This window comes from Rhipicephalus sanguineus, chromosome 9, assembly GCF_013339695.2.
Source record: "Rhipicephalus sanguineus isolate Rsan-2018 chromosome 9, BIME_Rsan_1.4, whole genome shotgun sequence".
Classification (NCBI taxonomy): Eukaryota; Metazoa; Arthropoda; class Arachnida; order Ixodida; family Ixodidae; genus Rhipicephalus; species Rhipicephalus sanguineus.
Window position 1 is genome coordinate 32,426,045 of NC_051184.2, and position 16,411 is coordinate 32,442,455.

Here is a 16,411-nt window from a genome sequence, read left to right on the forward strand (position 1 = left end):
GGCCGTCTTCCCGCTATGGCGCTGAGGTTGCTAACACCCAAACTCACTCGCCACCATCGGTTGATCTGGTGCCCAGGGCACGCAGGGCTCGAGGGCAACGAAAGAGCGGACGCTCTAGCTCGCGCATTTTGTAACCGAGCGGAGAATCCCTCTATTTCGTTGACCGTACCCAATTCTACCTAGGGAGATTCTCGCTCACCAGCGTTTCACGCGACAAAAATGTGGTACGCCTCAGAGATCCCTCAATGGGGAAGAGGCCGCTGACGAACGTTGGAAAGAACACGGAAGACGCCACGCCGATTCAGCCCGAAAACAGCGTTCTGGAGACTGCCGCTACCTATAATAAACCTGAATGCTTACGTTAGGAGGCAGCATTGCACAATGCGAAAGAAAGAAGGAAGGAAAGAAGAGAAGCAGGTTAGGCAAGCCAAGCCTTCATGATGGCCCCCATTTCCCCGATAGGACAAGGGCTCCTGAATTTTTGAAATTTTATTTTTTCGTCCCCTCTCGCCTTTTCTCCTTGAGGAAAGTGTAGCACAAGAGGACACTGCTATCCTATCGACCTAATAAACATTGCGATTACACACACACACACACACACACACACACACACGCACAACACACACACATATATATTATATATATATATATATATATATATATATATATATATATATATATATATATATATATATATATATATATATATATATATATATATGACGTCGACCTCAACAGCTGTGCCGGTTCGGCGACAACCATTTTAAAGCCTGCCCTTTAAATGTTTATTTTTACGAGAGCATGACTGTGCCATCAGAAGTTAGGAACAGCTGCAGAAACGAGTACATGGGATGACATACGGGGCAAGGAACGTGACAGCCCAGGACGCGATATCGTTTTTTTTTTTTCACGCTTGCAATTTATCCATTCATTGTGTACAGGCACTGTCTAACTGCAGCTGCAGCCCAGAGTAGACCTCTTGATCGCAAAGCTACGGGAAATGGCTCTACCAAAGTACAAGGTACGCGCTTTTTTTTTTGTTCAAGAACATCCATGCAAATTACGGTGTTGGTGGATCTTGTAAGTTATAGCATACCTTACGCAATTGTAGTAGTAGTTACAGAAGTATAGTTTCGCGGCGCATGCGTGGAGAGCTGCCTTTAGTTCAACCTGCGTGGCATTCAGGCATGAACCGCAGCCTCATGGCTGGCTTAAGGTGGTGGACACAGCCATAGGCGTGCGCAGGGGGGGGGGGGGGGGCAAGGGGGCGAGAAGGGGGGGGCGCAAAGTCAGCCCTATACATTGTAGGGGGGGGGAGAAGAGGGGCGCAAGGCAGCCGCATACGTTGACATAATAGGGAGGGGGGCGCTGCGACGAACCTTCGCCCCCCCTGAAGGGGAACCCTGCGCACGCTTATGGACACAGCGACCACTAGGAAAAAGTTTTAGTCCCGCGTTCGAACCACACTACATTGGCTGTTTGGTAAAACCTTTTACTGAGTGTCCTGTAGTTTGATGACCCGGCCTGAGGTATCGCACGTCGGGACTAAGGCACTGCACCGGGTCCGGACTCAGAACAAGACCCGGGCCCGGCCCGAACCCGACAAAATATTTCACCCACCCGGCCCGACCGCTGACCACGCCCGATAGGGGCCAGAAAACAATAACTTAGGTGGCGTTGCCCGAAGAGGGAATCGATTAAGTATATAACACGTTTTGTTACGCATGCGCCGCTAACAAGTACACCTTAACCTACAGTAATCCCTTGTACAAAAGGGCCTCACTGTGGAAATAGTTGAGCGGTCATTCTGAGTACGAGGAACATTTGTTCGTCAGTGACATGCTATACCTGTGTTTCCTGCAAACACAGGTGGACATCGTCAAGAGTGGTTTGTAGCAGATATCGTAGAAAAGAAAAGTGATTTGTAGCGTGATTTCAGTTTCAATAGGGAGTGCATTTAAGGCAGAGCAGACAGAGAACAGAACGTTCTCTTCCTTTTCTGTTTTTACTGCGCTCTCTATTGAAATTTAAAGCATGATCTGCCAACAAATAACCCAATCTTACACCCTCCGGCATCTGTATAGCGCCTGTCTTGAGTGTAGTAGCATCTCGCCATAGCAAGCGAAATAGACGAAAAATGCCAATTGTAATTGTTGTAAATACACTAGCCCAGGTAAAAAATTGTAACGTCACATATCGTGCATCATACCTCCTGATGCTACGGCAAAGTTTGTCTGACTGCTCGCGTTAGCCGCATCGGCCTTGCGATTTGTGAAGGCGTTGTTCTTAGGCACACGTTGTTCTTAGACTTCCACCACTGACCCACATTTAGTATGGCTTGGTGGACCTCTGCAGAAAGAATGTAGCTGTCCACTTCCAGGACTTCGTGCCACTCTTTAATATCACCTATATAGAACTCCTTTTCAGGAGGTGAACGAAGATTTTCGATATGTTTTCGGGGTTCCTTCCAGTCTGGTGATAAAGGCGCGAATTAGCTTGTCAACGCTTACTCATTGGGTGCATATGGTTCGTGGTGAGGGGACACCTCCCGGAACTGAATTTGTCATTGTCTTTTAAACGGCGTAGCGGTTTATGCTTGACTTACCCACGTATGGCGCTCGCGAAAACTGTCGTCATCATGATGGGTGCGTGCTCTCTTCATCCTCTTCTTCAACTTCCGATTAGCGCCCGAACACGTACGTGGGCCCGGCGCGTGGTCTCCCGCTGCGCCCGATTTGTCCGGCGTGGGATGCAATAACTCGCATGGGCGAGAGAACGAGTGCAGAGAGGGAGGGAAGAACATAGATAGAAAGAAAAAGGAATAGAGAAATAGAAAGAAAGCAAGGAAAGAGGGAAAAAATAGAAAGACAGAAAACAAATAAAGAGAAAACAAATACAAAAAAGGGGAATCGAGAAATAGAGAGAGAGAGAGAAAAGGAAGAAAGAAAAGAAAGACAAAAATAGATAGAAAGGGCGAGAAAAAAGATGGAGCGAGGAAAAAAGAAATCGAAAGAAACAGACAAAAAAAGAGGAAAAAAACAGAGAAAATGAGAAATAGAAACAAGGATAGCAATCGAGCTATGCTGTACCTTCAGGCTTGGCACCACTACCTTCATAGGCGTGCGCACAGGGGGGGGGGGGGCAGGGGGGCGGCCGCCCCCCTTAATAACCTAAGAGGGGGGCCGCAAAATCTGCCCCATACAATGACCCCCCGCCCAGTCACCTAAGAGTGGGGGAGGCGCAAAATCTGCCTCGTACATTGATTTACAAGGGGGGGGGAAGCGGCGCTGCGATGAACCTTCGCCCCCCCCCCCCCCTCATAATGGGGAACCTGCGCACGCCTATGACTACCTTGTCTTTTTTTTTTTTTTTCAAGTCAGACATTTGGTCAAGCGAATATGCTTTTCCCCACACCTTGTTTAATAGACCTATGCTATCCCTGCTCACCGCAAGTTGCTGCAGCGTAATGCAGCTCTCGCACCATGCAGCGGGATAAAACGAAAGCTCGCACGTTAACAATGTGGGCACACAAAGCAGGCTGTGCATGTCCATCTCGCCTCGCTTGACCGCTGGGAGCCGTGACGGAGCCAAGGTAGCGTAACGCTTCTCTGTAGTGGTTCTATATATATATATATATATGTGACGGGACTTCGCTCAGACCTGTCGTTTTAGTGGACGGCTGGAACTTTCACAAACATTTCCCCGCTTTGGAGTTCTGTGATCGCCCTTGGATTGATAAGTTTTAGGTACAAATTTATTATATTAAATTTATAACTGCGATTACAAAATAACATTTGGGATATAAAATAAAAAATTCAGTTTCACCGCAAGGACGAAGCAGTGAATGCGATAGCAACAAATTGTAGTGTTATACGAAGTGAGGCTGGGAGCTAACTGTTTTGTATCCGATCTCGCGTAACTACAAAACGCTGGTGTAAGAGAGTACGGCCACTCCAGGGAGAGATGCTCTCCGCATAGTCACTTCGCGTTGAGAGCGCAGCACGTAGAATGGTATACGAGCCGCCCGCTGTGATGGGTGTCGAGATAGCGCGCGCGCCAGCGATCGCGACCGCGCCCTTAGATTCAATGTTCAAAGTTGCTGCTCGCGCGACCCCCCCCCCCCCCCATCGCGTCTTTTCATGGTCGTTAAAGACGGGCGGGGCGTTTCCTGTCTGCTTCGACGGCATGCAGGCCTCCCGGGCGGGGTGATGTTATCGCGTGCACGCTCCAAGCGACGGAAATGGGTTGGCTCGTTTGATCTCTGCTTCGGCCACGTTCATCGCCGCCGCTCGCGCGCTTTTACCCGCGGTAGAACATACGATGCGCGGGGGATCTTATCAATTTGGACTTCATACGGGAGGGACACAACGGCGACGGCAAAAACCCTTCGAGACTGTCCATATAATTGCTATCGCAATAAAAGGAATCCAAATAAAGCACAGAATAATGAGCTTGACTGTGTAAGCGCCTGGTATATTTATTTTTAGTTCGCCCGTTTTACATAAATCAAGTAGATCCATATGCAAGAAGGAAAATAAGTTTAGTACTTGTCACTCATAAAACTTCTCCTAGGAGCTTTTCCCACATAAAAACAGCGTTCTTTTTTTGCCCGCCACATTGATCTAGTGCATAGGGCGCTCGACTTCTGGCACGAAGGCGGCGGGTTCGGATCCCGGCCGCGGCAAACGCATTTCTATGGAGGCGAAATGCTAGAGGCCCGTGTACTTAGATTTCGGTGCGGGTTAAAGAACATCAGATGGCCGAAATTTCCGAAGGCTTCCACTACGGCGCCCATCATACTGTGGTTTTGGGACGTAAAAGCCCTAACAAAAAAACGAAAACGGCATTTTTTTCCGAGGTAAAATAGTGAACATATTGTATATGCAACTCATGTGGAACAATCTTAAGGACTGAGCAAAAACCAAGCCCGGCCCGACCCGAGCCAGCCACCTCTAACCCAAGCCCGACCCTATACCCGGAGCTTCAGACCCGAGCCCGGCCTGGGCCTCCCGTGAAAGCTATTTTACCCGGCCCGGGTTTTCGGGTAGGCCGGACCCCGTGCAGTGCTCTAGTCGGGACGTCCAGGCCTTGCATAGTCGCCGAGGCACGATGAAAAAAGATGTTACTGAGACCTGAGGTGCTATGCCACAAGAGAAGCGGACAGTGCCATATTTTAGAGAAAATTATAATTGGGCAAGTAATTTTCATGACAGCGAAAAGTAATTTAATTATTGTAATTACACTAGTGCAATGCCTGATTATGTGACACAGTGAAAAAAAAAAACGAATTTTCGGAACGTCTCCAGTGCGCCGACGGTATGAAATACGATAATCTCCACTGCCTCGCTGACGGTATGAGAGACGTTCCCGATTAACTTTAACCATTTGTGATCTGGTTACACTGTTCCCTTTTCAGATCCAGTTACACAGCCACCTGACTACAGGCATACGTCACGCGACAATTTGGGAGCTGGCACAGTTAAGTACTCATAATTCACCCAAATGCTTGTTGGAGGACATGGAAGCAAACTTACGACCGGTCCACAAGGAAAGTTGTCTAATTTTCATATATACGCGCACCCACCAGTGCTACATGCAAACCGAGTGCGTGGAGCGCTCATGATCGGTATTTTTCCTCACCAGTTGTGCCGTTAACATATAGCAAATCATGTGAGCGCGCTGAGAGCAATGATGGAGCCCAACGCATCTTTATCCTGACACCGCAGACTGACAGCTCCGTTACTCCTTTTCCACTCTTCTTTTTTAGATCTTTATGTGAGACATTGTTTGACTTTTGCAAGGTGTACGGTACACGTATAGGTTCCCGTCTTGCTTCATTTGGGGCCTCTTCAGTGAGAAAAGTAAAAAAAAAGTACACGTTCAATGGTTCAACATTTACCACGGTCGCTTGCTGGTGCAATTTGTACGAGCGAGCGAAACATGAAGCCCGGTGTTAATCTCAGGCATACGTCTACACAGACAGGATGCCTAGACAGACAAAATGCATGCTTAAAATGAGGTGTACCTGTTTTCACTCAAAATCCTTCAAGGCTCGAGGGCTTTTCAGGAGAGAGTGGACAACAAGTGTGCAAGACGAAATAGAGTGATAGGAAGAGGCCAAACGTTTAATGGTATCAAGAGAGAAGGATTGCTTCTTTCTTCATCCAGGGTGGGCGGCCTTCTTAGTCCAGGTATTCGTTGTTCTTTGCCGTTTTCCTTGCTTGGTTCGCAACAATAACAACTATAGACTACAACAGAGAGATGCATTTGTGCAACTACATGGACTAGCTCGGGGACAGAAGCCAGCTTTAGCGGTGAAATCAGTACAGGCGTGGGAAAGAACAATGCAAGCATGTCTCCTTGAGTTTCAAAGTTAATTGTTGCTCTCTCTCTCTCGATCGTAACGCAGCGCGTAAAAAGGGACTTGGGCAAGAAAAGACAGTTGTGCTTTTACAGCAAGGTTATGAATGTTAATCGTAGAAGAAGCCGTTGAAGTTGATCTATGTATACTGCACAAGAACAAACTTCCCAACTGGTAATATATACTCATAATGCACCGTGACAAACACGACAGAAGCAAAAAAAAAAAAACACACTTGTCTCGTCCGACCGCTGCTGTATCTTTTTTCGTGCACTGTTTTGAGAGTCCATTCTAACTGGCCCCCACGTCGTTTATTCTGAATGAGGTTGATGTGTACTGATTTGAGTGTCTGACCTCTCGCTATTGATAACATGTTCTATAAGCAGACAAAAAGGTCTGGACTTGGGATACACGAGTGTGGAAGACATCCGAGAAAAGACCAGACCGAAGGAGGGCACCACGCTCGCCAATTACCTGAAGGAGATCTTCGTCTTCGTCGAGGTCGTAATGTAAGTTGTGGAGTGGGACTGCTTGCTGCGGGTTTACATCGAAAGAAATGGCACGAAAGGTGGCAGAAAATAAGAGTAGATGACAGGATAGGCTTCATTTTGCGAAGGCAGTGCAAGGCACGTTACGCAAATTGCGCAAAGCCAGGGCATCGACATACCTTACGTGTCAGTAGCTCAAATGGACATTACGCCTGCGAAGGATTTCATATGCTAGACCATATTTTAACACCCCCACCCCTTCTTCCCTTTTCGCAATTTGTGTTCGGTGGTTGTCTGGCGTACCGTATTTACACGTATACTACAAGCACTACACGTTAACGTTGTCTGGCGTTGATTAATGCGGGTTAAAGGAAATGCTGATTGCCAAATTTGACTTACTATTGGCCATTATCGGCCAGTGTTCGTATATGTCGGGCAAATGATGACTATAATGCTGACTACATCCGCTGTTATAATAGCAGTGTCTTCATCCGATATCAGTCAATAGACGTGCTCACGTAAACACAGACAACAACCTGAGTTGGCTCCAGGGTTGCCAATGGTGGCTACTTTTCGCCAAATTGGCGAATTTGAGAGGCCCGTGGCGACCTAAAATTATGAATGGCGACATGGCGAATTTTTGGCGATTTTCAGCTTAGGTCTCCACTGAGTTATGCATCCTAAGCTCAGTGCCTTCCCAACGAATGAGCGGCACTATTCTCTGTACTTTTTTTTCTGGGTTTTGAAGTGCACATTACGCGCCGTTCTGTATGTCCGTCCTGTAACTCGTGCGTATCTCCTCAATTCATCTAGATGCTTCTAACTCAATTCATCTAGATTCATCTAGATGCTTCAGAGATTCGCTAAAGTTTCGCTTCTGAAGGGGCTAGATGACGGGTTGGTCGTGTGTTCCGGCCATTTGTTCCGCCAAAGCTCCAACTATTCTGAATAGCTTGGCGACCTATTCACCGCTGCAGTATCCCCTAATCGAGCTCGTATAGCGAAGATGGGCGGATACGCGGGTGTTCGTGCAATAAAAAATTATTTATTCACGCATTTTCTACTGTTCTCGGTGAGCGTGTGCAATGAAAACAATTGCTATATAACATTTTACAATGTCTACCTGTTCAATTATAACGCACTGGATTGACGCGGGTAGATATAAGTGATTATATATGAAAGAGACAGTGGCGTCCGGTATCATATTAGTTCACACTGAAAGATATAAGACTCACTAATGAACGATACCTGTAAGAATTCTATCTTACTACTTTCAATAAACCTGTTAATCCTTTTTTTCATATGAGGGGATGTAAAGCTGTCTACAAACAACGCCTTCGCGGCTTTCGTCTAAGGTTTACCACACTTTTACCTTTGAAACGAGCGGACAGGGATGGAAGGATATCATGAGCGTTTTATCCTTTCATACTTGTGCCTCCGCGCACATCTTGCGGCTAGTCGGTGAACCAGGTGCACCAAGCACTCCCATGGTGAAGGGGCGATGCGCCTGGCATTGAGAAATGTCAAGATACTTTAAGGGCTTTGAATGGCACTGTATTCTACGGGGCTATACATCAGTGAAAATTTCTATTACTAGGATATGCCGCACACATCTAGAATGGCGACTTTTTGGCGAAATTTCTAAAAAAAATGGCGACTTTTGGCGACTTTCTGCTCGTTGTTTGGCGACATTTACTCGAAAGTCAGTGGCAACCCTGGTTGGCTCTGCCTGAATTAATTTTTTTCTGTAGTGACAAAAATACGAAGGAAAGCGCGTTCAACTGAGTGGTCGCTTGAGCAGCCTCGATAGCCGATCACTCACACGTAGCTAAGTGCTTGGACAATGTCCACACCCTGACAATCAATAACGTGCAGTGAGCGCGCTTTGCGATTTTTTAATGGACCCATGTTTAATGAACCGTTAATTGTTGTCATCATTGCTCTCTTTCATATTGTTGTGTTATTAATGAGCATATCTCATAGTCATGTTATTAGTAAGTGCGTAAAAAACTATATATACGAATTCGCGCTAATCTGTGTCACCTTATGTATTGGACACTGACATTAGACTCTGCCCATTCTTTACACGCCATGGATCGTATATGTACATAGTGCTTCTGACGATTTTTTTCTTTTCCCATTCGCTCGTTCTGTCTAGCTTTGCTTGTTTTCGTGTGTTTTTTCAATAATATTATCATAATTATGGGACAGCCGGCTCTAACATAGCCTACCTTTTCTTGAAATAATATAGAGCTGAGCTTGTTGGTAAGTATTCATGTTAAAGAGACAGGGCGTGCAACCATGGACACAAAAGAGAAGTCGACACCACAAACGCGTATGTGGTGTCTTGACTTTCTCTTGTGTCCGTGTTTGTACGCCCTGCCTCTTTACCATTACTACCCTTCCTATATGTACATATATATATATATATATATATATATATATATATATATATATATATATATATATATATATATATATATATATATATATTTTTTTTTTTTTTCGCCTGCTACATCGCGAAGTTGCTCACCCCATTCACAAGAGCCGCTTTTACATGAGGAGCTCGTTTCCGCGGCACAGCGGCGATCGAGATGCCATGGAGCGCGTGGCTTACGAGGAGGCCGTCGACCAAGCGGCACAAGGCGTGATCTACAGCGAGATGTTGCTGAGTCCAACTGCACTACTGGCGCACTCGAGCGCCGTACACCGGCCGCAAGGGATTCCGGAAAGCATGGTCACTACCAGGGACGTACTGGACGCAGCGCTACGGGGACTGCGCAAGGCGGAACTGGAGACGGGCGCCAAGTTCAGGCTCGTCTTGTCTTGCGCTCGCGGAAGCCCCGGTCAGTGGCGCTTTGACCGCCAAAGATGCCGCTGAAAGAGCGCCGGTGTAGCCAGAAATTTTTTTCCGTAGAGGGGGAGGGGGATCAACTACCCTTATGTATGTTCGTGCGTGTGTTTGTATGTGTGCTATATGCACACGCAAAATCGAAAAATTTCTGGTGGAGGGTGCTTGCACTCCGTCTACCCCCCCCCCCCCCCTTCCGGCTACGCTAGTGCCCCCCCCCCCCCATCTACGCCAGTGCTTCACAGTAACTCAAATACAGTTGCCTATAGCGTTGCCATGACGAAAGACCCGCCACGGTGGTCTAGTGGTTACGGCGCTCGACTGCTGACCCGAAGGTCGCGGGATTGAATCCCGGCCGGCGCGGCTGCATTTTCGATGGAGGCGATAATCTTTAAGGCCCGTGTACTTAGATTTTAGGTGTACGTTAAAGAACCCTAGGTGGTCGAAATTTCCTTCCGGAGCCCTCCACTCATATCGTGGTTTTGGGACGTTAAACCACAGATACTATTATTGCCATGACAAACACCGCGCGATGCGCTGACTGGAGCTTCGTTTGGGCGGCAGCGGCAATGAACCAATGCCATTTTGCGGTAAAACTGCCGTCAAGCGGTCACCCGCACGTGGAAAGAGATAGGCGGCAAGGCGCCGCTCCGCTTGCATGTTCATGTACACAAGCGAAAACTGTTATTATTGGGAATAGACAAGGCGTAGCTACCTTCTACAGCCGACTGCTTAGCGCCATAAGGAAGGGGTAGAAGGTACACAGGACAGGTGAACTTGAAACAACGTGCGGAGCGGGCGTCCACACATCTGTGACTGGTCTGTTGGAGTGCCAGAACAGCGATGTTCCAGAGCAGGAGTGCCAGAACAGCTATAGTCCCTTCCGATGGACATTTTCATTGCGGTCGACCACATACCCCCTCTCAGGACCATATTTCTCGCGCGGCCTCTACTTAGTGCAGGTAAGAAAGCACAAATGAATCATATACAGAAGAAGAACGCTACTACACATGTCTTTGCGTTCTTTGCGGTTTTCTTGCCGCATGTCGTATCAATGAGGCCGAATTCCCATCTTTGTAAAGTTTATCGGTACGTTCGTTCATGCAGATCCCGTCCCGTTTATCGTCTCGTGTATGCACTACCGCATGATCTATGTCTCGCTTGCGACAAAGACGAAAGTGCACGCTTTCTCGCCGCAGAGTGGGCGCCCGAGGTTGTGGAGCTCTGCCGCGAGTACGGCGGCCGAGGCGTGGTCGGCATCGACGTCTGCGGCGTGGTCCGGCCCGGCGATGAACAGTCGGTGCGGGTAGGCCCGAACGCTAGCGAGTACGGCGAAGAGGTCACCGATCCTCGGATCATTGAGACTTTCCAGGTGCGTTCACACCCCCAGATATCTTTACTAAGAGGCAAAAGAAATTTGATATCACGGGAAGATAACGTTTGCACTTATCTGATTTATTTCTCGCAATGAGTTTCCAACTATGAACGGAAAAGCTGCTTCAAAGAATCAGCAAGCTTTTTTTCGTTTTCTTTCTAATGTAACTAAAGAAAAGAAACATTCAGATACATTGATCGATTGCCCAAGAAAAATATTTTTGTGCTATGATCTCAAAAAAGCACATTTGTCGAAAACAGTACAACGAAATGTTTTTTCTAGTTCAAAGGCAATTAGAATTAGAATATTGCTTAATTAATCGGCAAATGCCTTGTTGAGCTATGCGAACCTGAAGGTTCTATCCGGCATGTCAAACGCTCAACTGTGCCTTTACGTTAAGCTTCCTGCGCCTTAAATAAGCGTCAAACTCTAAGCAGCATCTACCACTGCCGCTGCATTCAACATTTCTAGAACCACTTCTATAAACATTGGCTGCGTTGAGCGGCCGTGCATGTACAATATGGTTGGGCATCACAGCAGTGTGTTTTTAAGTACGGTCGAGTCGTTGGTTACTCCTGGTGACATCATGCTTATGAGACCGCCATTGAGGACTGTATCATGCAAGTTCTTAAAGCTCATACGGTTCTCTGTGGCCTGCAAAACAACATCATCTTGTACATTAGCGGCCTCGTTTCCTCTTACCTTCCACTTTTGGCTAACATTGATTTCCTCTCCGTCGAACTGCTGGCTCGCACGACATAGCCAAAGTAAGAAAGCTTTAGCTTCGTTACCTCTGCTCTTAAAAAACATTCAGGATTGATCTCTATGGCTGGCACAGCTTTTCGTTCGACAGTCCATGCGATTCTCAGAACTCTCTCTGTGCCAGCACCGTCGCTCGGAACAACCTAGTTTTTTACGGCGAAGTGTTATATGGCTGAGAGGCGGTAAAATGTGGGGTTCCGTGAGTCCGTGAGCGCACAGAAACTACAGTGAGGAAGCAATGCTATCATACGCTATTTCGAGGTGTCTCCGCGCTTGTGCTAGTTTCTCTACAAGTTTTGTAAGCACATATATAGCTATGATACCCGCCGCAGCATGAATCGCTACCGATAAAGTAAGATATGTTCTTAATATAACTGAAGCTGACGTCCCCAAACGCAGTGTTTAAAGCACGCATCTCTTAAATTTGGTGATATAGAAACCGAAAGCTGCAGCAGAAGACACTTCTATAGATCCTACATTGTGATTAACACCGGGGCCGCAGGTTTCAGCTTCATTTGAACAGAACGCTCGGGCGGCGATATATTTTTTTCCATTTCATATATTCACGAGGTACACGCCTCGCCTGTCCAGTTACAGTGATAGGTAAGATTGCTCGTTAAAACTCCTGTGCCTCGACGCAGCGTGCCGTTTCTTACGGCGTGCACCGGACCGTGCATGCGGCTGAGGCGGGGCCTCCAGCCACCGTGCTGCGCGCCGTACGAGAACTTCACGCTGAACGCATCGGTCACGGCTACCGGGCGGTCGCTGACGGAGGCGACGCCTACCGGCAAGCGTTGGCCGCCGGGATACACTTCGAGTGCTGCCCGACCAGCAGCTACCTTACTGGCGGCGTGGATCGCAACGCAGAACACCCCATACTGAGGTATATGTTGTTGGTCTAGATGGTTGAGAGATTCAGCAGACAAGTTTAAACCGCGAGAAGACGACGACACGCGAGAACACACAAACACGCGCCCACACGAAGCGCAGTGTGTGTGCGTGTTTCTGTGTTCCTACGTGCCGTCCTCTTCGCGCTGTTTAAACTTGTCCGCTGAAATATACGCAAGTGCACTCCTGTCTCTCTCGGAAGAAACCGCGCTCGAATGCTCATACATGCAGTTGCATGTCCACGCTTAGCATCTTTCGCGACCGAATACCTATACCGACGGCAAGTCGGTCTCGTCGGCGTCAACACGAGTGCAACACGAGTGATGCAAAATATCATCGTCATCTGATGACGTCACCCTATGACATCATCATGAAGTCACGGATTGGCGAAATATGTGACGCCATCATGCCGTCATAGTGATTGACGTGACGTCACACGATGACGTCATTACATGACATCGTAGCTTGGTCATAGGTGGGCCGATCCTGCAGGCACGTGACGTGCAGAAAGCTTTCGGGGGCGGGGGATCGACACCGTCGACCGAGAAGATAAAGAAGATGGCTTTCGCCTTCGTGTTACCTTAGGCGAATGCGTAAGGGGCCCAGTGAGTTTTAGATGTGAAGCATCTTAAAGCGGAGTTCAATCCGGTGGTGGTGGTGGTGGTGGTGTGCGGCGTGACCACCCTTACTGCGCATGCGCAGACCCTCCCCACTACCCCTCTCCACTTCCTCTCCCCCCCCTCCCCTCTCCACTTCCCCTCTTCACCACTCCCCCTCTGAAACACGGGCTCTACATGCCGAAACACTGCTTCGCATCGCCTCATGGTCCCCTTTAGCGGGAGATGGTGTGATTTTTCTCTTCCCTCTTCATCTGGGTGTAATGGTAAATCGTGCTTAGTGGGCTTTTGTTATGCTTGCGCGACCTTGCTGGGCAGGGATGCAGTCGTCCCGAAAACTCTAACTACGTTTCCGGCAAGCAATGCGAACGGAGACATATGCCACCACTGCGCTATATGCGCAGCGCTGACGGTTGTTGCACAATCACTCTTTCAGAGTAATCCAGACACTGAAGACGCTTCTCAGTCGGCTTGTCGTCAACAGAGCTTGCCGTAAGTAGCAAACGTGGATTTCTCTGAAAGGAAGGCGCACTGGACCGAGTCCTCCAGGTCGCCGCAACGAGAAATATCCAGCCTCATTCGTACACAGAAGAAGAAAAAGAGGCGCTTGTGGCGTGTGTCGGGTTAAGTATGACGGCAGCTGTGATTGAATGCAATGTTTGGTGTGTAGGGCGTGTGTCTGCAGCGCTTTCATCGTTATCAAATGCAGGCTTAAGCGTGATGGCGCAAGTTTCTCGCTGAACACCGACAACCCGACCGTCACCCACACGACGTTGGACGACGAGTACCGGCTGGCGCTGAAGCTCGGACTCACGCCCGACGACATTCTGAGATGCGTGAGTAGGCCTTCTATGTTAAATCTTGCGGCCGCTGTATCGGTGACGCTCTCACTTTTTCACTTATAGATATGGCTACTAAATCGGTTGACTGAGAATGGCTAATCGGAAATGACCGTCGTTTCAGGCCACTTGTCGTTACAGTGTAGAAGTTGTGCCTGTGTACCGCTTTTCGGGCAGTGTTCGGTGGTCGAGAAAGAGAAGGATAAGCTGACCTGAGCAGTAATAGAAGCTTACGAAGTTGATCGCGACAAGGAAAATTGCGTGAGCGGTCCTTCCGTGACGCTCTCAAACAAAGGAGATAGAACTTTTGAACGCTGATAAGCAGTAAGCAGAGTGCAAAAATATGAGTGTCGTATTCTTGCTTTATTTTTGTCGGTGCTTGGCTTAAGAGTGTTGTCATTGGCTTGGCAAGCCCATATAATTCTGGTCCTTCAGAAATAAAAGTATCAGTTGTTGTTCAGCGCTATGTCTCGTGTCTTCTGCCGTCCCTGTCTGTATGCTCTGTAACCTTTGATGGTGTGGTACCAACTATCCCACCAAGCCATCCTCGTGAAAAAATTTCGCCTTCACTCCCCTTTGTCCCCCCCCCCCCTTCCCCCCAAGAGCAAACATTGTCAAAACAACGCATAAAGTCCCCGCGTTCCAAGCCACTCCACCCCCCCTCCCATTCGCTGTAAAAAAATCCTGGCGTCGCCCCTGAACGCGAGCCAGCTAACCCTTCTCTTTCGTCATGTCCGCTGAAACTAAGGCATTGTACTGAATTGAGGTTCGTTCTGTCGAAAATGCGACTTTTTCACTGCTGTGCGGCGCTTCACAGTTGTGCGTCAATCCCGTTCATGTACCGCGCACTCAGCGGCTTCGTTTTGCTTGATTGTCTTTTGTTTCATTTCCTGCTTCGCAGATCTGATGTCGCTCCGTTTGTCTTTGTGTTTTGCTTGTCTACTAACAGAATCGTTCGGCCATATCCGCCAGTTTTCTGCCTGACGACGAGAAGTGGGAGCTGGAGCAAAAGTTCAACCGACTCATCTGTTCGGACTCGGCGAACGCGTAGGACGGCCTTCTCCGCTCGCTCTACACCATTAAGACAGCAATAAAATTACCCAGACGCAACGTGCATATCGTAATCTACGTGAAGCGAAGCTTTAGTGAAGCGGTAATTAATAATTTCTAGGGCCTCTACATAAGTAAACCACGATATGACATTGACGCATGCCGTAGTGGAAGGCTCCGGAAATCTCTCGACCACCTGCTGTTCTTTAACGTGCATTGACATTGTACAGGGCACGTGCCGCTAGCATATTTGAATCGTTTCAGCTAAAGGTGAGGCATAGAATTGCTAGTTTCGTAATATCAGTGAGGGCACATTCAAAGAAAGCTCCGCTTTGAAATACAATGATTTGCAGAGTTTGTGGGCCGGGGAGGGGATTATGGGGGACGAGACGTTCTTACTCGCTCGTGCAAGCGTCAGCAAATATGCTTTCCTCGTTTTTTTCGCTTAGTTGATATAGGCTACGCTGTGACAGTGCAGGAGTTAACCACTGCAGGTTAGTTCGTTATATCTGATAGTCGTGGCGGTATAGATAAAAATGGGCTTCAACAAATCGGCAATCTGTCTTACGCGAAAAATTTGCGCAACTTGCACTAGCGGCGCAAGGCTGGAACCAACTGCGGAGCCGGGCGGGCTTGTTTCTCTTTCTTTCTCTCTCTTTCTCTCAGCTTTTTCTATCTCTTTTTATGTCTGTTTCTTTATATTTATTTCTTTCTCTCTCTTTCGCGCTCTATCTTTTTTTCATCTATCTTCTTTTTCTTTCTTTCTCTCTATTTCTCGCTTTCTTTTTTATTCGTTCTCTCTCTTTCTTTGTTTCTCTCTCTTTTTTCTCTTCGTGTCTTTCTCTCTGTTTTTTCTATCTTCTTTGTGTCTGTTTCTCTCTACCTCTTTCTTTCTATGTCTATTTCTTTCTCGGTCCTTGTACGTTTTCTTTCTGCCCCGCCCTGGTGGTTTGGTTATGGCGCTCGACTGCTGACTCGAAGGTCGCGGGATCGAATCCCGGCCGCGGCGGCCGCATTTTCGATGGAGGCGAAAATGTTTGAGGCCCGTGTGCTTAGATTTAGGTTAAAGAGCCCCAGGTGGTCGAAATTTCCGGAGCCCTCCATTAAGGCGTCTCTCATAATCATACCGTGGTTTTGGGACGTCAAACCACAGATATCGTTATGTACGTTTTTTTCCCCT

The 16,411-nt window shown here is 47.9% G+C and overlaps 1 protein-coding gene across 1 annotated transcript; it reads left to right on the forward strand.

The window, feature by feature from the left end:
* Positions 1 to 883: 883 nt before the first annotated feature.
* Positions 884 to 15,276, forward strand: LOC119404107 (adenosine deaminase). The gene is made up of 8 exons (XM_037670708.2): positions 884 to 1,021; positions 5,417 to 5,478; positions 6,748 to 6,870; positions 9,433 to 9,695; positions 10,900 to 11,072; positions 12,479 to 12,720; positions 14,052 to 14,178; positions 15,131 to 15,276. The coding sequence occupies exons 1-8, from the start codon at positions 1,001 to 1,003 to the stop codon at positions 15,230 to 15,232; spliced, it is 1,113 nt and encodes a 370-aa protein (XP_037526636.1). The 5' UTR covers positions 884 to 1,000; the 3' UTR covers positions 15,233 to 15,276.
* The last annotated feature ends 1,135 nt before the right edge of the window (positions 15,277 to 16,411 follow it).